Raw genomic sequence first — 22322 nt, forward strand, 5'->3', positions numbered from 1 at the left:
GATCTGAGGGGAAATGGTGAAATTTGGATTCAGTGTTGAAGTGGTATGGTAGCCAGCAGTGTGTTAGAAAGTCCGTTGTCCAGCTGACCGCGGCGTGCTGTTCCACACCTGCCAAACAAGCACTCGGGAAGTGGAGCCAGGGGGGTCGACAAGAATCCTCCCCAATTAGTTTCATATTGCAGTTAACCTAGTGTTTGGGTGGGAATTTGACCTTATACTCGTACCTAACGCTCAGATCTATGTGTAAGCCCAGGGAATAGAAACTACCAAGTTCAGGCTCCCTAATAGGTTCAGAAAGAGTGCTGTAGGCAGGCTGTCTTTAAGAATAAATCTCTCGGGCTGGAGAGATGGCTCAGCGGTTGAGAGCACTGACTGCTCTTCCAGAGGTCCTGAGTTCAATTCCCAGCAACCACATGGTGGCTCACAACCATCTGTGATGGGATCTGATGCCGTCTTCTGGTGTGTCTGAAGACAGCGACAGTGTACTTATATAATAATAAATAAATAAATCTTTTAAAAAAATTTAAAAAAGAAAAAGAAAAGAAGTAAATAGATAACATGGTGTGTGGCGTCGTAATTGTCAGGCACCAGCCCTAATTTTTGCAGCTTCGTTTACCTCAAATATACTTTAAATAATTACTGAATTAGTTATTAGTGTTTGTGTATGTGTGTATGTGTGTGTGAGTGTGTGTGTGAGTGTGTGTGAGTGTGTGAGAATGTGTGTGTGTGTGAGTGTGTGTGTGAGAGTGTGTGTGAGTGTGTGTGTGAGAGTGTGTGTGAGTGTGTGTGTGAGAGTGTGTTTGAGTGTGTGTGTGATGTGAGAGTGTGTGTGTGTGTGTGTGATGTGTTTGTGTGTGTGTGTATAAATGTGTGTGAGTGTGTGTAGTGTGTGAATGTGTGTGAGTGTGTGTGTGAGAGTGTGTGTGTGTGTGTGTGTGTGTGTGTGTGTACCAGGATATGCATTTGGAGGGCAGAGAACAGCTTTGTGGGTTGGGGATCTCTCTTCCCACCTTCCCGTGGGTTCCAGGGATTAAACTCACATCCTGAGGCTTAGGCTGCAAGCACTCTAACTGCTGAGCCATCTTGCCAGCCCCCCAAATTGGTTTTTTGAGACAGAATTTCTCTGTGCAGCCCTGGCTGGCCTGGAACGTACACTGTAGACCAGGCTAATCTTGAACTCAAGAGACCTGCCTGCCTCTGCCTGTCAAGTGCTGGAATTAAAGGTGTATACCACTACGGCCCAGCTCCCAGTGAACTTTAAATTACAGGGAAGAGGGACTGTAGAATATATCTGCAATAAGTAATTGTTTCTTCAATACTGAGAAATTTGATTTTTGTGTAATTCTCTTTAATCTTAAATATTCCTACCATTAGTCTTAAAAGACATTAGTTCCTTTTGGATTATATGAAAATTCTTTTTTTTTTTTTAACAATTAAGTCAATTTATTTAAACAGTTGACTTAGGCATCTGCAATGGTGACTTCAACCTCCACTCCAGGCTCAATACTGATGGAAGTAATCTGCTTAGCAATCTCTGAAGGACTGTGTAAGTCAATGAGTCGCTTGTGGATTCTCATCTGGAAACGATCCCATGTCTTGGAACCTTCACCGCAAGGGGTTTTTCTGGTAGTGATTCTCAGTGTCTTGGTAGGCATGCGCACTGGTCCTTTCACTTTCAGATTCTTCTCCTTTGCGCCTCTGATCAAGTCCGCACAAACCTTTTCCAGCGACTTCACATTGCGGCTGGTGAGCGTGATTCGAATCCGTGAATCGCCACTTGGGCTCCATGGGAGTCTTCCGGTATCTTTAAATGCCATGGCTGAGGCGTAGCTTCCTGACCGACTTGTTCCTCAGCAGGAGCGAACAGCGGTGAGTCAGGACAGAGCAGACTTGACAAGGCTCCACAGCACGCACCACAGGTCTCGGAAAAAGGAAAATTCTTTTTTTTTTAAGATTTATTTGTTTATTTATTTATGTAATGTATGTGAGCGGCTGTCATCAGACACACCAGAAGAATGAACTAGATCTCATTACAGATGGTCGTGAGCCACCATGTGGTTGCTGAGAATTGAACTCAGGACCTCTGGAAGAGCAGCTAGTGCTCTTAACCACTGTGCCATCTCTCCAGCTGAACATCATAAATTGTAAATATTTCTGTGAGCCACACATGTGGCTGTGGGGATTGGCTTGTGTTTTATGAAGAATGGCACAGTTTCTCGGTGGTGTGGCACAGTTTTCATCCAGACTGAACAAAGGGATATGGCACAGCAGGGGCTTTGTGAACAGTAATTTTGCTACGAATGATAAAACGTCCTGACAAAGGTCTGAGTGTGGCCGGCACATAACTGCACATAACCCCTGTGTCTTCAACAGGAAAGCGTCGGCTTATCAGTCAGTGCTGCAATGCGTACGTCAAAGACGTGTTTTCTTTCTTTTTTTTTTTTTGTTATTTATTTTTATTTAAAAGAATTTGTTTCCCTATCACAAAAATTAGATAGCCACACTGCCAACAGCAAAGTTCATAGTTACACTGATGGCGGAGAATTCTCTGGATATTCCCAATGTCCCAAAGGCAAAAAGGAGGGAAAAGGTACTCAGAACACATCCAAACGACGTTGGGAGAGACATCACATGCCATTTCTTTCTCTTCTCATCATCAGCTGCAGACGGCTTTTGGGAGGATCAAACACAATTTGACTTCAGGAAACTCTTTAAACCAATTCTAGCACCTTAATTGTACCCTGGCTGTTAGCAGCAATCAGCACATTGGACTCCCCATCTGATAGCGCCCGCCAACACACAGCACTGACAAATTCATTGGTGCAAAGACGTGTTTTCAAGTGAGCCTGGAGCCTGTGCACACTGATGTGAGAGGGGGAGCGAAATCATAGGCTTTTACATTTTTCCTTAACTACATGTCCTCGGGTTTCCGAGTTAAAACATATTGCTGGGGTTGGGGATTTAGCTCAGTGGTAGAGCGCTTGCCTAGGAAGCGCAAGGCCCTGGGTTCGGTCCCCAGCTCCGAAAAAAAGAACCAAACAAACAAACAAACAAACAAAAATATATTGCTTACGGAATGAAAATAAAAGTGTATTTTCAAAAGAGCTAGAGGTTGCTATAGAAATGCATTTTGACCCAGTCCTTAGAAGGTATCAGTTGTTGGGAAAACAAAACAAAGATTGATCGGTGAGTAGAACTATGTCGTCAGCACATGTTTCTAACTAGAGCAATTTGGTAATTGAGTCTGCTTAGAAGACCAGCGGAGTTTTATGAACTATTGAGACTGTCGTAATAGCCAATGTGGTTTAGCATCATCTCTGGTCTATTAGGAAGGAGGGTGAGACCAAGTGTTGTCTAGCATCCATTCTTTCCAACAAGGAGCAGGGCTGTTGCTACACCCAGAACAGTCAGAACACGCCCAGCACAGTGGCAGGACAGGTGAGCCCAGCACAGTGGCAGGACAGGTGAGTTTTCAGGCAGGAATCAATAACCCAAAATACGAACCAATACGAATCAATAACCAAAAGATGAACAAAAGTACTGCTACTCTAATTGCAATAGGAACAAGACTGAAGAGGAAAGGAGCAGTTGCTTTGTGCTAAGGGCTTATGGGAAGGAACCCAGCTGATGACAATCAGAGCTTTGCCTCCATCTACCCAGAGCAGCAGGCAGGACCATAAGATCTGTACCAGGCTCTGAAAATTACCCTGGGCAGGGCCCTCACAACTCTGTCCCACTCACAGAAAAACTGGTTTACGCTTTCAACACTCTGATGTCTTCAATCCCTCCATATACCTACTTTATCATTTAAAAAGTAACTTTGGGGGGGGGGTGGGGTGGAGAGATGGCTCAGTGGTTAAGGGCACTGACTGCTCTTCCAGAGGTCCCTGAGTTCAATTCCCAGTAACCACATGGTGGCTCACAACCATCTGTAACGGGATCCAATGTGCTCTTCTTGTGTGTCTGAAGAGAGTGACGGTGTACTCATATACATAAAATAAACAAATCTTTTTTTTAAAAAAAAAGTAACTTTGGAGCTGAACAGATAGTGCAGCAGTTAAAAGTCCCTGTTGTAGGGGTTGGGGATTTAGCTCAGTGGTAGAGCGCTTGCCTAGCAAGCGCAAGGCCCTGGGTTCAGTCCCCAGCTCTGAAAAAAAAAAGAAAGAAAAAAAAAAGTCCCTGTTGTTCTTCCAGAGTTTGGTTCCTAGTGCCCGTATTGGGGATTCACAACCACCTGCTAAATGCAGTTCCAGGTACTCTGGCGCCCTCTTCTGGCCTCCACAGGCACTGTACTGTTGTGCACATACACACAGACGCACATACATTCACACAGTAAGTTTTTTAAAAAATATGTAAAGAATCTTTCTCTCTTTCTTTCCCTCAGAGATAAACAATGTGGGTCACGTGTTAAGCATTGTGGGCCCGTAAGGAGTACAGATGAGATCAAGAGAACAGCAGAGGTCTCTTCCATAAAGCGACATTGTCAGTGAACAGAGGAGTGAGACTTTTGAAATCTGTAGGTTAAGCATTTTAGGTAGAGGGGACAGGAAGGACAAAGCCTCCAAGATGGGCATCTGCTGGAGAGGCTGCACTGGGGCAGCGTGGATGTTGTGCACTGACCATGGGGCCAAGGATGAAAGGGCTTCCGAGAATTGAGAATTGGCCAGTGCTCTGATCCAGTAGGACCTTGGACACCATGGTGGGGATCTGGAGTTTATGGTGGTTTAAGTTGGAGAAGGAGAGCGACTTGGTCGGTCAGCATTCATTACAGAATCTATTTTGGTTGCTGTGAGGGGGAAGAGCAGGGTCGAATGGAGGAACAGAGGCTGTAGCTGCTGCCCTGGCCAGCTGGGGGCTAAGGAGAGAAGCTGCCTAGCTCCCCCCATGTCAGGAGGTAACTGGAGGTGTGAAGTGAGAGCCAGGCCTAGTCAACAGTGAGTCCAACATCCAGGGCTGAGCAGCTACAAGCCATGCCTTCTCCACTCCGATAGGAGCAAACGTGGAGGAAGGGTTTGGGTTGGGGGAGGTTCCGGGATTCCACGAGGGATCTGTGAAGCTTGGGGTCTTCAGTATACATCCAAGCATGAGGCTGTCATGCGGGCATTGGTAGAAGTCTGTACTCAGAGAGTTTGGGATGAGGATGAATGTGGCAGTCGTGAGAGCTTAGACTGACACTGTCTGGTACGTTCGTAATACAGCCTGTGCACCCCTGTAGCAATCAAACCCTTTAAAGGGAGAGAGCAGGCAAGGTTAATTTTGATCGTGTGTTTTCTTTAACCACATACGTCAACAAAAATCTCATCATTTTGCCACATCGAAGTATAAAAGTGTCAAGGAGGAATTTTGCAATTTCGAGCATGTGGGACACTGAGGTTTGAGGCTAAAGCCTTTAGGGGTAACAGCGTGTGTGGCTGGCGGTCACTGTGTTAGACAGCATAGGTCTAACTTCAGTTCAAAGACTCCATGAGAAGCAGTGGTCGCAGAATCAAAGGGAAAAGCTGAGAAACCCAAGGATGAGCCCACGGGGACTCTAGAACTTGGTGACCAGGAAAGAGGAGGAAGCCAAGAGGAAGAGGGCGGGAGTGGAATGTTCTGTATCCTGCCGGTGTGTAGGGCGCTCACTGAGGTGCACTGTGATCCATCATGCCATTCTGTATGTTATGACTTTTAAAGGTATATTCTAAAAACATGAGAGAGAGAGAGAGAGAGAGAGAGAGAGAGAGAGAGAGAGAGCGCTTAAATGGAAAAGGCATGAGGACCCTGTGGGGACCCAGAAGCCAAGCCATCTGCAGCATGAAATATGAATCAAAGGACAGATGAAATCAGGACTAAGATACAACCACAGACAAGCCAATGGGAGGGTCATGTGGCACTGTGGTAAGACCAGACTTAGCGCGGGAGATGAAAGCTTGGCCTTCCTCTACCCTCAGGTAGAGAGAGAAGGTACTTCTGGGGTTTGCTATCTGATCACTATGGTTTTCCATCGGCTTCTTCTGCAACCTCTGTATACTGTAACTGTTAAAAAAAGACTCTCTAATGACTTGTCCAGCCCCAACACACACAGTCAAGAAGCTGGAAAACCACTGGACAGTGTGACTGGTGGAGATTTGTGGCAGCTGCTTCTGACTGTCTGGCAGGGGCCTAAAAGCAACTTTGTCTGCACAGATCCCCCAGGGGCTCAGAAATAAGCGGTAGGTGGGCCTAAAGACTGCTTATGCCGCATATAACTAGCCATTTCCCCTCCCATTTCTCTCAGAAGAACCCTGACCCTTCTGTCCGGGCATAAGAAGAGGATAAACCAAGGCACTGCGGTGATGGTTAAGAACAAGACATAGAGGGTTGGGGATTTAGCTCAGTGGTAGAGCGCTTGCCTAGCAAAGGCCCTGGGTTTGGTCCCCAGCTCTGAAAAAAAGAAAAAAGAGGAAGAAGAAGAAGAAGAAGAAGAAGAAGAAGAAGAAGAAGAAGAAGAAGAAGAAGAAGAAGAAGAAGAAGAAGAAGAAGAAGAAGAAGAAGAAGAGGAAGAGGAGGAGGAGGAGGAGGAGGAGGAGGAGGAGGAAGAACAACAACAACAACAACTACAACAACAACAAGAAGACATAGAGAAGAGCTGGTATTAGATAAAATCTTAGAGTGAACGGTGGGATTTACGCCACTTCTATCGCCGACCGGCTCCCATCTCAGCTTCTGAACTCTAGATTGGAGGGCATCTCAGGTCTCTGGCATTTTCTTGATGGTCACATCTGCAAGCCCTTCCAAATGCACTATCCTTGAACACATGCTAAGACTCTGGGACCCTCCTTTCAGTTCCCCATTACTAACTATAGGTGGGCAGCCAAGGACTGTTCGAACAGAGAGTCTAATGTGAAAGGGCAAGATGAAATTATTAAAAGTACTTTGGAGGTTTAGATTCTATAGGGAGCACTAGTAAGAGAAGACCTTAGATCCAGAAAGCCAAAATCAGAAGCTAGAAGGAAAATAAGATCGTTAATAAAACAAAAAGAGAACTCTTTAAAAAACGGAAACGTGGGGTTGGGGATTTAGCTCAGTGGTAGAGCGCTTGCCTAGGAAGCGCAAGGCCCTGGGTTCGGTCCCCAGCTCCGGAAAAAAAGAACAAAAAAACAAAAAACAAACAAACAAACAAACAAACAAAAAACAAAACAAAAAACCCGGAAACGTGTCTCTGAAAGAAAAAGTTCGCCGTCAGAGTTGAGAAGTAGGTTGGCTGATGTTAAATAAGAATCCCACGCTACCACTGGCAAGGCACCAGTGGACAGACCGGCCTGTTCTCAGCCAATGGACTCTCTGCCCAGAGCTCGGAAATCTCTCCGCCTGGCTTGCTAAGTTCCCATGGTGGGCCATTGCCACGCCAGCCCCACGTTTCCAAATTCCCATGCCTAGTCAGGGTGCACATCTCACAAGCCCACACTTTGCCGCTGTACCTTTCTCTCTGGAACCCAGTTGAGTCACTGTGTGAAGGAAAACACCATTCAAGCTTAGTTTAGTATCAACAGGTAACACGATCGCTGGGCACAGCAATTAGCATCCTAATTTGTAAGCCGTTCTAAGTTATAAGTCCTAGGATAGTGGGTCCCAACAGATCCACCACCTGAACGGGGGGGGGCCCTCCACTGCCTACATTTTGGCCTCCATGCTCATATCTCATCCCCAAAGCCCTATCTTTTCTCCTGCTTCCCCTCTTCCCCTCTCTAACCAGGAAGTCCTGGTCATTCAACCAGTGATTGGCTCCTTGAAATCTTTATTCATTAGGGGAAGGTTCTGCCACATCTCACCTTTTCTGTCCAATAATAATAAAGAAAAACTTTTCCCTGAAATATAGACTGAGTATAACTATTACCATTCTGTAATTTATAAAGTATAAGATACACCTAACACCCAGTCCATCATTTTTGTCAGTTAAATAGAGCTCTCTGCCATCTATCCTAACTTTAAAAGGCTTTTAATTCCATATCTCTTATGTCCTGGTTTAGCTTGTGTACTATCTGAAAATATCCTCTCAAATATGTTCTCTCAATGATAAGTAGCCTGGGTTGGCTGTGAGACTGTAACTAGTCTTCACTCCTGTCAAAAATCCAAGAACGACTAATGTTATCTGAAAATATAGAAAGCCTGTGTTAGTCAGGGTTTCTATTCCTGCACAAACATCATGACCAAGAAGCAAGTTGGGGAGGAAAAGGTTTATTCAGCTTACATTTCCACATTGCTGTTCATCACCAAAGGAAGTCAGGACTAGAACTCAAGCAGGTCAGGAAGCAGGAGCTGATGCAGAGGCCATGGAGGGATGTTACTCACTGGCTTGCTTCCCCTGGCTTGCTCAGCTTGCTCTCTTATAGAACCCAAGACCACCAGCCCAGGGATGGCACCACCCACAGTGGGCTGGGCCCTCCCTCCTTGATGATTAATTGAGAAAATGCCTTGCAACTGGGTCTCATGGAGGCATTTCCTCAATTGAAGCTCCTTTCTCTGTGATGACTTCAGTTTGTGTCAAATTGACACACAAAACCAGCCAGTGCAAAGCCTAACCCAGCTTCCAGAACTAAGACAAGTTGCAGAAACAGCTGCCTACCTATACAGCCCCAGTATGTCAGGAAGTTGGAGGATCTGTCTTCAGCCTTCTGGCCCAGGATCATCTGACAGACCTTGAAAACCAAGAATTATTAAGGACTATCTTACTCTGTCTTGGCAGAGCAGAGCTGTCCTAACCTGTAACTTGTGCCCTCCCAAGAACAGTACAGGTCTGTAGAAGAAATAGGCGATTTCTGCCCAGTTCACCCAGCCACAATGTACAACCTCACCTGGAGGTAGAGATACTCAGCTGCTTCTTGGCATTCACAAACGGGGAGCTGTCAGGAGCAGAGGTGTCTCAACAAGTGAGTGAATAACATCAAATGTCACATTCTGTGGATTCCTGGCGTTTTTGAAAACTATCTATGTAAAGCAATCAGGATTGTTGTCCATTAACGACTCTCAGCTGTTTCTAAAAAAATGTTTTGCAAGCGCCCCAGCAACGAACTCAGAGCCAAGCATTTGCTATTTGGCCCTTAACTCTTATGCTTAATCATCTCAGATCAGTTTGTAATGGCATTTATAGAAGAAGTGGGTCCAAGCCTTGTACTTTAAATTTTTTTTGTAACAATAGAGGAAATGTATGCCAATGAGAACCCTAATTCTGCATCAAAATAAATTCTGTACCAAAGTAAGAAATTATGACTTCAACTGAGTAACAGTTGTAAAGATTTCTAACTGAATGAGATTTTGGCTACACAAGCAATTCTAGCTATTTCCTCCCTGTTCAAACTATGACCATTTCTAAATTCCCCAGAAAGATAATCCTAGAATAACCATCCCCAGCCCCCAAGTCCAGGGACCTGGGATGATGACTCTTAACATCTTCCAGCTGAATATGGGCATTGAGATATCTTTGAAGGGGTGGGGGAAGGGTAGGGAAAAATGAGGGAGTTTGTTGGTTGGCCTTAAGAAGGCCACAGCAATGATTGTTGTAGTCTCTGATGTCTGTCCTGACTAGATCCAGCTGAAAGTCTTTGGGATCAGGAGTTCAAGCAGGTCAGTTCAGCACGTCTTACGATGAGACCCACCAGAGCTGTGCAGTCTGTAATATACAAATCTCAAAACAAATTGTTCGTACCATCAAGATATCTGTATGGATTGTATTAGTCTGAGTAGGGTGTTCAGACTAGTTAGGATGAAATTCTGCTCCAATCCTAAGTCTTCACTCATGTGATTCGAGGGATGGCACGAAGAATATATTTTGTCTTATTTACTTGAATATAAATGCAGGCTGTCTGCCTCTGTCAAATCTGATCCATACAACTCTGAAAGATACGTAGACACCTTTTCTAAACACACAACGACAAAACCTTTCTCCCACATCAGCACATCCTTCAGTTGGCCACCAGAAAAGCTTGTATCCTGCCTTCCCTTCCAGAGGAATAGTAGAACAACCAAAAACTCACAATACTACTCATTTGATAATAAAAAACAATGCAAAACAAATGAGTAAACTAAAGCAAATACTGTATGAGCCTATTTTAGGTCTCTTCTAATCTGTCACATCAGGAAATTAACCCAAAATTCCCGTGGAGCCCACGAAGAAAGAATATGAGCTCCCTGCAGACTGTATTACACCATCTATCTGTTGTGCTCTCTGCCTGGAGCCACGGACATCCATCAATACCTGTTCATAGCAGGCAACCATCACTGCTCCCTACTTAGGAATCAGTATTTTTCCCTATCCTAGTTCTGAACCAAAGGTGAAATTCCCCACATGATTTGGACAAAATCCGTATATAAATCTATCCTAAAAGCAAATAATCCCAGCTTTATAAACTCACAGTCCAATCAATATCTGCCCCCAAGAAGTAGGCAGCTTCCATTCTCTGTGTCTCTGACTCAGAGCAGTCATCTTGTCTCTTTTCACAGCAGGGACCTCAGAACCCTCTTACTGTGTTTCTAGGTTCCCACGCTTGAGTCATGATCATGTGACTCAACTCGGCTCAGCCCGCCAAACCTCCAAATTTCTAACTAAATTTCTAACTCATAGGCTAAGAATCTTAAGTTTGTAGTGGAATCTTGCCCCGCATTAGGCACCACCTGTAGTGGGAAATATTAAATAAGAATCCCATGCTACTGCCGGCAAGGCAACCGTGGACAGACCGGCCTGTTCTCAGCCCAGCAGGCTCTCTGCCCAAAGCTCTGAAATCTCTCTACCTGGCTTGCTAAGTTCCGAGGCCGGTTGAAACAGTAGAACAGAAAAAGGAGAAGGCGGGGGGCGGGGGAGGAAAAGAAAGAAAAAGCAGGTGATCTGTCCAGGATGTCTGGTGTCTGAATTATAGGAGAAGGAGAACATGGGAGCTAAAGAAACAGAAGGGAAGAAACGTTAGAAGAACAATTCAAGGAAACCTCCCCCAATCTGAATGACCTAAGTTTCTAAACTTAGAGGTCAGCCAGGTTCCTAGCATGATTCCTATAGCACCATGCCATCAAGAAATCACATGATCACAGGCAGAATGGCATGGGAAAATAGGTAGCATACAAAGAATCAACAATAAGGAAGGCTTTGGATGCTTTAACGACAGCAGGAAGTAGAAGTCAATGAGAAACGATGCTCTTATAACTGACTTAGGATGGTGGAAGCAGGGTTGTTAGCAGAGGCTAGACCCCGGAGCCCCCATCCTCAGACATTTACCTCGAAAGGCTACTGTTGGAGCAACAGCAAAATGGGGAAGAGCATCAAGAAAGGATCAGCATATTCAGGAACCAGAGGTCTCACCCAGGGACAAGGTAATAGAGCCACCCCTCCCCCCAACATGGAGGTAAGCAAGGACAGCAGGACAACAACTATGTTGGGTCAGAATGCGACCTGAAGGTGTTGAACAGTCTGATGATTCAGACTCTCTCCAGACAGAAAGGACATTTACAAAACACATGAAGAATTACCATTCCCACCCTTCTCTCCTCAAACGCTGCCGTGAACTTCCTCCCTCCGTACTATCCACCCCATGTCTCTGGTCCCTCAAGCCCTCTCTATGCCTCAGGCCTCCACCATTGCAGCCATTGTGTGGCTTTGTACTGAAGAGAGACAGAGAGACAGGACACTTCTATGGTCACAGAATGTTCTAGCAGGCACTGGTAGGACAGGGGACAGGGCTGGGTGCATGGGTGCTATTAGCACTTTGTGTAAGTTCTGCCCCACAGTTACCTGGCAACAGCCAGATATGCTTGACTCACTATAAAAGGGGCTGCTTGCCCCCTCTGCTCTCTCTTGGTCCTGCTCTCGCCTCTCGTCCCTTCCCCCTCTCTCCCCATTCTCCTCCACCCTCTCCACATGCTCAAGGTTGGCCTCTACCTTTCTGCCTTTCTACCCTCTACCTTTCTACCTTTCTACCTTTCTACCTCTTTCTACCTTTCTTTCTACCTCTCTACCTCTCTACCTCTCTACCTCTCCTCCTCCTCCCTTCTTCTTCTTCTTCTTCTTCTTCTTCTTCTTCTTCTTCTTCTTCTTCTTCTTCTTCTTCTTCTTCTTCTTCTTCTTCTCCTCCTCCTTTTTCTTCTTCTTCTCCTTCTTCTTCTTCTCCTCCTCCTCTTCCTCCTCCTCCTTACCTCCTCCTCCTCTTCCTTATCCTCCTCCTCCTTCTTCTTCTTCCTCTTCTTCTCTCCTCTCTCTCTCTCTCTCTCTCTCTCTCTCTCTCTCTCTCTCTCCCTACCTTCTCAACCCCCTTCCCCATTCCCTAAATAAACTCTGTTCTATACTATACTGTGGTGTGGCTGGTCCCTCAGGGGGAGGGATACCTCAGCATGGGCCTGCAGATGCACCCCCTTCCCCCACACCTTCCCATACATCCACCAAACACATTCCTTCTCTCCTTTATCTTTTTATAAACACAACAGGTGCAGCTTAGGGGAAGGATAGAAAATTCATTAGCTGAGAGTGAGGATGAGGGAGGGGATGTTGTGAGTCTGAGGAAAAAGTCAATTGCGGGAAATGAACTTCCCAGAGGGCAAGACAGTGAAGGAGTAAGGGAGGAATAAACCGAGAACCAGTGAACCCACCAGGAAATGAAAGAGTGTTTTCCTTTTTCTTGGCCTGATCCTGCAAAACTATAATTACTGTTTTTTTTTTTAATCTTTTAAAATAGCTTTTAATTCTTTGAGAATTAATAATAATTCTTTGAGAAATAATAATACTTTGATCATATCCACTCTTCTAATTCCTCCAGGTTCTCATCTCACTGCCCCCCCATCTCTCCCTCTCCCCCAGCCCCCAATCCACTGGTTCCCATTTGTGCTGCCTACATACTCATGGGTTTAGATAAGATCCTCCACTGGCGTGTGATCAATGCCGAGCCAGGGGGCACACCCTTAAAGAAAACTGACTCTTCCTCCCCTGGAAGCTGTGAGTTGTCAATAGCTTTTCAGTTAAGGGTAAGTGCTGGGAGCCCCTCCCACATTCATGGTCAAGCTCCTAGAACTCAAGAGTTCACTGACTGTGTCTTGTCAGAGGGACCAGTTTCCCAGTCTTCTCTGATGTCTGCCTCTTACAACAGTTCTGTCCTGTCTTCTGTGGTGGTCCCTTATCATCGGAGTAGGGATCACTACATTTTACTTTAATAGTATTGTCATTTGCGAGGCTGTTTTTAAAGCAGCTATCCCTAAGCTTGGCCAGCCTTGGTTGGGGAAAAAGCATAAGCCAATTTCTAGCTACCTCATCCCCAAGTAATCCCCGTAAAACCAGAGGATGCTGAGAAATCCCACAGCCTGGTGCTCAAGGCCACAGCCTGTGCAGGGGCAGGGATGGGGCGGGGAGGGGAGGCTTCCTGGAGATGTTTTGTAGTGGAAAGGTACAGAAACTTTCTCACTCAAGGGGCTTTTGATGTTTAAGAAACAGAAACTGATGTAATCAAATTTAAACACAAAAAGGGAGACCTTCTTCTGTGGCTCAGAAGTGTATCTGGAGAACTCCCTGCTCACCTACTCCTGAGGACAGGGAGGGGGCGGGGAGTGAGTCATTTCCCATTGCCAGCAGCAAGTTTTTCTTTCTGCTGTCCATGCTTATATACCAAGATGGAGGGTAGATCAGCCAACGAACAACTGTACAGGAGTAGAATGAGACCACCCAATCCTGGTGCCAGAAAGGGAGTTCACACATCTTAGGATCAAGCAAGGAGATGAAGGGTGTCTCTAAGAGTAGGTACATGAACCCAAGGAAAACCTACAACCTTTTGACTTTCAGCCATAGACCTTTCTTTGCCTTGAACTTTCCCCTGAAGTGGAGACTTAGGGTTCTTTGGAGAGTCGGTCGTGTTGGATGGTGTCTTGCTGGACCAAATATGCGAAGGAATGTTTTCCTGAAGTGGACACAGGGGAAAGGCTAAGGCAGACTCATGGAGGAACATTTCACTGAAGCAAACACAGGAGAGAGAATGCTCTGCTGAAGCAAACCCGTGAAAGGACACTTGATGACGGATTCCTCACTAATGGCACGCATGTATTGGTCCGCCTTACACTGAGTAGTTGAGCTGCATTTGTCAGGACTTCATGGACTCGGGCTGATTGGATGCATGTGCTCAGGCAGGACCTGTGCTGAGGCAAGACACATGGAGGACCCGTGATGTTTGGAGGGTATAAATAGGACTTGAAGGAATGATGGAGACAGAGAGTGGCTTGCTGGTACAGCTAGCTGTGCAATGCTTGTGGGTCTCACATCTTCACAAACCTTCGCTTCTCTGAGAGAGGCACAGCTGAGGACTTCTCCTGGTGTTCCTGTTGGTCCCTCCTGTTGATCAAGCCTAGGCTGAGGCCTGGCTGTCTCTGCTAGGTACTGCCACCACTGTTGCTCTCTGACTCTACCAAACTGGACTGTGGGTTTATCTGTGAAGTGTTTACGAGTGGATGAAGGTACTTCTGCCAACCTATGAACTAAACTGCATATTTCCAGACAAAACAGACAAAACAGACAGGAGTGTCTCTAAAGACCCTTTCTAAACAGGTCCACTTCCCCCATATCCTTTCTTTGTGGGCTCCAAAGGAGGTTAAAGCATTTAAAAACTGTCACTAAGGACAGGTGGCTCAGTGGTTAAGAGCATTGACTGCTCCTTCCAGAGGTCCTGAGTTCAAGCCCCAGCAACCACATGATGGCTCACAACCATCTGTAATGAGATCTGATGCCCTTTTCTGGTGTGTCTGAAGACAGCTACAGTGTGCTTATAATAAATAAATAAATAAATCTTTAAAGGAAAATTAAAGTTACATTTCCCCCCATTTTTTAAATTCTTTTAGTGGATGGAGGAAAAGAACCTGAAGCCTACAGGACCACAGAGGGGATGTTAGGGAGCTCTTCATGCCTTTGACCCTTTCTTATGAAGTGGCTTTCCATTTCTCGTTGGCAGGCAGGAGGTTGCTTCCTCTACAGAAAACACCAGCTTTCTCCACAGGATCCTCAGCACATCTGACACAGGAGCGCCAACCATTGGCCATCACATCTCTTTATTTTTATCCTCTCAGGACCAGAAACCTCTGTCTCTGACTGAATGGTAAAATTTAGGGCAGCTGCCAATGCTAATGTGAACAATTCAGAGAGGACTGGACCACAGGATGCAAACATGGTTCTGGGCCCGCCCCCGGGTGGTGGGCGGGTCCTGGGTGGTCCTCCTTGGGAAGGTTTCTTCTTCTGTTTGCTTCCTGGGCTAAGCCTGAAGTGAACATTGAGCACGCCAGCGCTCCTACCCCATGTTTGATCATGAATTAGGGCTGATGCCTCAAGCTTTTTCCGAGGTTTGTTTTGACTTGGCACAGCTGCCCAGCTCTCAAAACCATCACACACACACACATACACACTCACACATACACACTCACGCACACACACACTCACACACACATACACTCATACACACACACACTCCACCACCCACTCGCGTGCACACACACACTCACACATACACAGTCATGCACACACACACACTCGCACGCACACTCATGCACACACACACTTGTGCACGCACACACATACACACTCGCACACACACACTGAATCCAGTTCTCTCTCTGAGGAAAGAACCACACTGACAGTTCTTGTTGAAGGATGCTTAGCTTTAAATTCTTCCATGTGTGTTATCCCTTGGTTTCTCTTCCCAGAAAATGACTTCTCTCTCCTTCTCCTCAAATTCTTCTTCCCTCTCTGCTTTATCATCCTCCTCTTCTTTCCCCTGCAAATTGTGTTTTTCCTCCTTTTCTCCCTCTGGATACTTGGAAGAGTCTGACCCAGTGGTTCTCAGCCTGTAGGTCGAGACCCCTTTGGAGGGAGTCGAAAGGGATGGTCTAAGACCATCCTAAGGCACGGACATTTACATTATGATTCATAAACGTAGCAACAAAAATATTTTTATGGTTGGGAGTCACCAATCATGAGGAACCGTCTTAAAGGGTGACAGCATTAGGTGGGTTGGGAACCGCTGGTCTAAGTAGTAGCAAGCGACTGCATAGCACTGTGGCCCTGTTTCCAGCCTCTTGCCCAGAACAATTACAGGCCAAGCCCTTTCAAATGTTTAGCCTCCTCTCTGGCTAGTTCTGGAATGTTCCTCAATGCCCTCTGTATATGTGAGATTCTCACATCCCCACCCCAGAAATGTGTTAGTATACATTATTTTGTTAATATAGAGACATTTTCTTTCACATCGCAGTAGCAACTTAGCCCCAGAATCTCTCTGTTCTTGACACAATAAAGATTTCCTTCATATTCCCAGCCAGGCTGACATGAGGCAGGGGAATACTCAGGACAGCCGGCCTGTGGTGAAGGGACCTGTGAGGATCTGTCTTAGGTTCTGTCAACTCCACCCACGATCTCAACAATCCACGATCACAGAGAATACTTATGCCGGAGCCTGTGACCCAAGCAGATAGATCATGGCTGCTCAAAGCTCTCTGGCCAGGGTTAGTCCTAGGGCTCCACAGAGGGGGCTGGATATTTGAGGGAGATGTAAGGATGTCGAGCCATCTCTTGCCCAGCAGAGATGTCTGACCAAAGCGACCTGCACGGTACAGCTCCTTCTGTGTTGAAATTGGCATGGGAGAGAAATAGAATTGTACTGAGATAATCGAGTGTGATTTGGGGGCCTAATTATTCTCACAGCGTAGACACTGCTGTCCTGACTAATAAAGGAACGTGTAAGAAAACAGGAATAAACGAGACAGTACTGCTTGTAGTTCTGGAGGAATTGTAATTGCAACCCAAAATACCACCAGGCTTTCTTTAGAGGCTAACAAAGTAATCTATAATTCACGGGGCATAGCGAGGGAGTGAGAAAAGCCAGTGTAACTGTGCGTGAAACCAGGAGGGGGAACCTCGACTTACTCACCAAGACAATCTCTGGGTGGAGAAAGTACAGAGAATGCAGGTTAACACGACAGAGATGTCGTAGGAAATAGGCTGTTTTTTAACGGAGAGCACAGATTCTAGAAACAGGCCCAGATACCCTTGGGCATTTAGAACGTGAAGTGGTATGTTGTCACTGACAGAATAAAAACAGTTCAGAAACGGTGTGGCAAACAAGCCATTAGGGAGAAGGAAAAAAGCACGAAGATGCTTTGCTTCCTGTGTCTGACTAAATTCTACATGGATTGGTAGCTGAAACGCAAAACGTAAAACCAGAACAATGCTAGGAAAAAATGTCCCAAACCGCCCACCATCCCCCCATTTTTTTCTCATAGTTTTGAACGGGGAAAGATTGGAGACATCTTGGACAAGATTGGCAACTTGACTCATATAAAAATTGAAACGCGGTGGGGTGGGGAGGAAACGGTGCCCTTGGAGCCTGGAGAACAGCCTGTAGGAGCCGGGTCTCTTCTTCGCGCTTCAAAAGAACAAATTAAGGTTATCAGTCTTAGCTCATGTCAACAGTTCTTAAAAAGACTAACTTCTGAGCCAACTGTAATGGCCAATGACGGTAACGCTAGAGCAACATTGAAGGAAAACTTCTGGTTAGGTGGAGACCGACCACGCTTGCTCAGTGGGTCAATCGTCTGGTCAAAGGACCACCCCTCAGGAAGGACAGTCTACCCCTAAGAAGGCAAGCCCACCTTAAGCCAGACCGAAGACTAAGCTCACTTTTCTGTACTCTTCCTTCCCAGAGTTCCTGTCCTCAGTACAGTTCCTACAAGTCAAGTTCACTCGAGGTTTGGCTGGATCGATCCTCTCTGAGTCCTGGCTCAGAAAGGTGTGACAATTCTGTTCCGTCTCCTCTGCACTGCCCTCCCTCCTGCCCCCCATGCTGGCTAGAACACAAATACACTTTTCTCCGTTCTTTGGGCTTCCTTGTTGGTTTTCTAAAGTCTCACTGCCTACCTTGTGACTGACCTCCATGACAGACCCTGTTGAGGTTTGGTCTTTTGCTTGTATTGTAATGCTAAATGCTGGGCTCCAAGGCGGGGTTGCCCGAGTTGCAGGTACACAAAAGATGCTGTGTAACCTTGCCCCCCAAATTATCTCCTATTGGTTAAATAAAGATACCGACAGCCAATAGGTGAGCTGAAGAGACATAGGCGGGGCTTGGAGTCTGCAGAGAAGCACAGGGAGGGAGAAGAAGGTGGGCAAAGGAGGAAGCCACTGTGGGCTTGGTGAATCATGAAAATATGGCCACGAGGGCTAGCCCATTGGAGATTAGAGCTGCCCAGGTGGAACATGGCAAATTATAACTTGGGGTTATGGATTGGGAGATAGATGTTAATAGCATAGAGGGTAGATAACTGCCCAGCTCCAGTTCAAATTAAGACCTATTATAAATATATAGGTTGTGTGTCTTCTACCTGAACTGAATGTTCAAAGGCGGTGTAGAAGCCCTGGATTGAGATGTAACATTTTCTACAACAAGTGTCTCCGCATGTCTGACCTCCACTCGAGCTTAAGTCGAGCCGCGAGCTTTTTTTTTTTCCTTCCTTCTTTCCATTCTCCTCTGAGCCGCTGCCTGCCTTGAGTATTTTTTCTTTTAAGCTTTAATACAATTCTCAAGCTTCTTTTTGAGTCCCGTCTTAAATTCTTGTATTAATGACACTAAGAACCCTGAGCGAGAATCTTAACTTCCCCTGTATCACCTGGCAATCAGCCAAACATACCACACCTTTTCTAGTAACAGTAATTCCAGATCGTGGGAAGCTAAGGAGGGAGGACTGTGGGTCATGGGCCAGCCTAGGCTTCATAGTAAGAATCCATCTCGAAGGGGGTAAAAGTTTTTTGACAAGGCAAAGAATTCTGTAAAATTAAGAAATAAGCCACAGAATAGGGGGAAAAAAGTTTGCAGCTTACATACCAGGGTTAAATAATTTTAGCCTGTAAAGAGATCTGAAGAATCGCAACAGAGATAATAAAAAGAGAATAATTCAATAGGGAAATAGGCAGAAAAAAAATAACAACAACAAATCATTACAACAAAGAAAAGCCAGTAAATAAATTAAAACATTTTTCAGTCTTTTGAATAATCAAAGAAATGTAAGAAAGAACAAGATACAACTTTTAATTACATCCTTGAGCATGTGGGAGATGGAAACTCTCGTGTACTGTTGACGGAATATAGATTTCTCTGGCTCCTTTCCCAAGGCATTTGGCAATAACTGTTAAAATGTAGAGTACACACACTCTCTCTGACTCAGCAATTCCCCTTCTAGGAAAATTTTCCCTAGAAACATTTGCACCAGGAACTAAATATAGACTGCAGCCAGGCAGCATACACTGTTATTTGTGGTAGAGAAGAATTAGACAGCTGGCATGGTGGTGTGAACCTTTAACCTAGCTACACAGTGGGTCTCTGTGAGTTCAAGGCCAGCCTGGTCTATGCAGGGAAATACCAAACAAACAAACAAGTACCCAACTAGATAGAACCTTAATACCTATTAGGAGGGGTTTAAGTAAATTATCGTTCTCTGTAAATGTGAACTATAGGCCACTGTAAAGAATTAATGCATTTGAAAAATAGGTCATAATACAGTATGGTTTAAAAAAGAAACATGCAAAAAAAAAGTACATTTTGTGTGTGTGTGTGTGTGTGTGTGTGTGTGTGTGTGTGTGTAAAATTCCTGGCTAATACCAAGCAATACCTGTGATTATATTCAGCCATAGTTACATTCCATGAGGAGGTACAGGTCAAGAAGTAGGCTTTTACATTTGATCCTATACTTGTTTGAATTGTTTACTTAATTGGACATATACTTTGTAACTTTAAATTAATTATTAATGTGTGTGTGGTATATGAGTGGAGACATGTGTGTGCTGGTGTGTGTGTGTGTGTATGTGTGTGCTGGTGTGTGTGGTACATGAGTGGAGGCATGGGTGTGTGTGTGTGTGTGTGTGTGTGTGTGTGTGTGTGTGTGTGCTGGTGTGTGTGGTATATGGGTGTGTGTGTGTGTGTGTGTGTGTGTGTGTGTGTGTGTGTGTGTGTGTGTGTGTGTGTGTGTGTGTGTGTGTGTGTGTGTGTATATGACTGGAGGCATGGGTGTGACACGGTGCACATTTGGAAGTCTGAGGAAAACTTTCAGATGTTGGCTCTTGCCCTCCATTTTGTTTTTGAGTCAGGGTATCTCTGGTTTCTGCTTCACTGTTTGCTGTAAGGATCTGCCTCCTGTGTCTGCCTGTGTCTACAGATGCTCAACCATGACAATATCTGTCACATGCATCCCAGGGGTTGAACTCATGCCGTCAGGTCTGTGCAGCAAGCTTGTTTACCCACTGAGCCCCCTGCTGGTCCTATATTTCCTTAGTTTTGAGTCAGGGTCTAACTTTTAAATCCAAGGCTGGCCTGGAACTCTTATGTCGTTCAGACAGGCTCCAAGTAGCTGGTCTCCTGTCTTGATCTCCCGAGTGCTAGAAATAGACACACAGCCCTACCTTCTGCAGAAATGTTTTAAACTTGTAAATATATTACTTCATGAATAAAACCCCAAGATTTAGATCACTAATCCTTCCATGTAATTATCAGTTTTATATTTTAACATTTCAATTTGTCTCTTAAAAAAGAATAAAGGAAGATTTTTTTAAAAAGAGCACCAGAGTTGGTCACTCTGGTGGTTTGAATATGCTTGGCCCAGGAAGTGGCACTATTAGAGGTGTGGCCTTGTTGCAGTCGGAGGTGTGTCACTGTGGGCGTGGGCTTTAAGACCCTCATCCTAGCTGCCTGGAAGCCAGTCTTCTCCTGGCAGCCTTCAGATGAAGATGTAGAACTCTCAGCTCCTCCTGCACCATGCCTGCCTGGATGCTGCCATGCTCCTACCTTGATGATAATGGACTGAACCTCTGAACCTGTAAGCCAGCCACGATTAAATGATATCCTTATAAGAGCTGCCTTGGTCATGGCGTCTGTTCATGAAAACAGTCGCTCAGAGCATGTCGAAGGAAAATATTCAGTGAGCACCACAGTCAAGGAGGGAGCCATAGCTAACAGCCACCGTCCAGTCCTGGTGTCCCGGTATAGAGCATGAAAAATCTCCGGGTAACTTTTTTCCAGCAACCTTCTAAAACCAAACCAAAACAGAGCGAACAAAAGCCCAGCCGATACCAGCAGAAGTCTCAGATACTCTGAGCAGAGCCAAGGTGGATTCACGTACTGGCAGAGAATTCTCACCAAGGGCCTGTGTTCCATTTATTAGTGGTCCATTACCAGTTCCGTCTCCCCCATTGTAAGAGCTCACTCACTCCTGGCCATATTTTTCTTTAATTGTTATAACTTTTTATACGATTCTGTGTTGCAGCCTCTGCTCCCCGTGTAGCTTCCACCCATGCCTCCTCCAGGTCTTCAGAGCTTCTGGCTTCTCTGTGTCCCACCCCCACGGGTCCCCGAGGCTCAGAGCCTCTGTTGCTCTTGGCTCATTTCTGTCTTCCAGTCCTTCATCTGTGCTTGCTTCCCGGAGCAACTCTCCAGGGCTTCCATTTTACTCGACTTGGGGAACTGCGATGCAGTCACTGTCTAACGTCTCAGACAGCCACGAGGCAGCAGGCGGCTTGCGCTCCCCTTCCCTCTTCTCTATGTGCTTTGTGTGCACCGATGCATCACCTGTGTGTGCACACAGGGCCAGCAGTCAATATCAGGCGTCCACCTTATTTCTTGAGATGGGGTTTCTCTCAGAGACCGGAGCTCATCCCTTCAGCAAGATTGGTGGGCCACAGAGCTCCCAGCATCCTCCTGTCTCCACTTCCCAAGCTCTGAGTTACAGGTGGGTGGCATGACACCCGGTTTTCTTATGTGGGGGATGGGTATCCAAACTCAGGGCCTCCAGCTTACACAGCAGGTCCTTTTACCCACGGAACTATCTGCCTGTATCGTCCCCAAGTCCCCCCAGTGCTTAGTGCACAACCTGAGGATACACATTTGTTAAATTAGCTAAAGGGTCACGAAGAGGAGGCAGCCCCCACGGCTACGTCCCCAGCCTTCTGTGGACCATTCCCGGAGCCTTCCTTTCAGAAGCCGGGGAATAAGCTAGGCAAATGAAATTCCTCATTATTGTTACTCGTTCATGTTGTCATACTAGGTGCTAAGAATGTTAGAGTTCAAAAGACGAAATTAGAGAAAATTGTTTTTAAAAAAGCCAATTGGCTGGGGCTTGGGAAATGTCTTGGTAAAGAGCAGTCCCTGTTCTTGCAGAGGTCCTGGTTTTGATTCCCAGCATCCGCATCAGAACCTCTACTGGGCTACTTACAAGTACCCATAACTCCAGTTCAACGGGATCTGACGCCCCCTTCTGGTGCTCACAGGCACTGCATGCACATAGTACACTTAACACACAGAACTCAGGCACACACGGATGCC

General features: G+C 45.8%; 1 protein-coding gene across 1 annotated transcript; it reads right to left on the reverse strand.

Moving 5' to 3' along the window:
- Positions 1-1415: 1415 nt before the first annotated feature.
- On the reverse strand, positions 1416-1925 carry LOC116890228 (40S ribosomal protein S20-like). Its single transcript, XM_032890960.1, has one exon. It carries the CDS (start codon positions 1815-1817, stop codon positions 1461-1463), a length of 357 nt encoding a protein of 118 aa, XP_032746851.1. The 5' UTR covers positions 1818-1925; the 3' UTR covers positions 1416-1460.
- Positions 1926-22322: the final 20397 nt, after the last annotated feature.

This window comes from Rattus rattus, chromosome 1 (genome assembly GCF_011064425.1).
Source record: "Rattus rattus isolate New Zealand chromosome 1, Rrattus_CSIRO_v1, whole genome shotgun sequence".
Taxonomy (NCBI): domain Eukaryota; kingdom Metazoa; phylum Chordata; class Mammalia; order Rodentia; family Muridae; genus Rattus; species Rattus rattus.

What these genes read in the sequence shown, in the direction of transcription:
- LOC116890228 (XM_032890960.1), bottom strand. Translation starts at nt 1,817, where the DNA reads ATGGCATTTAAAGATACCGGAAGACTCCCATGGAGCCCAAGTGGCGAT.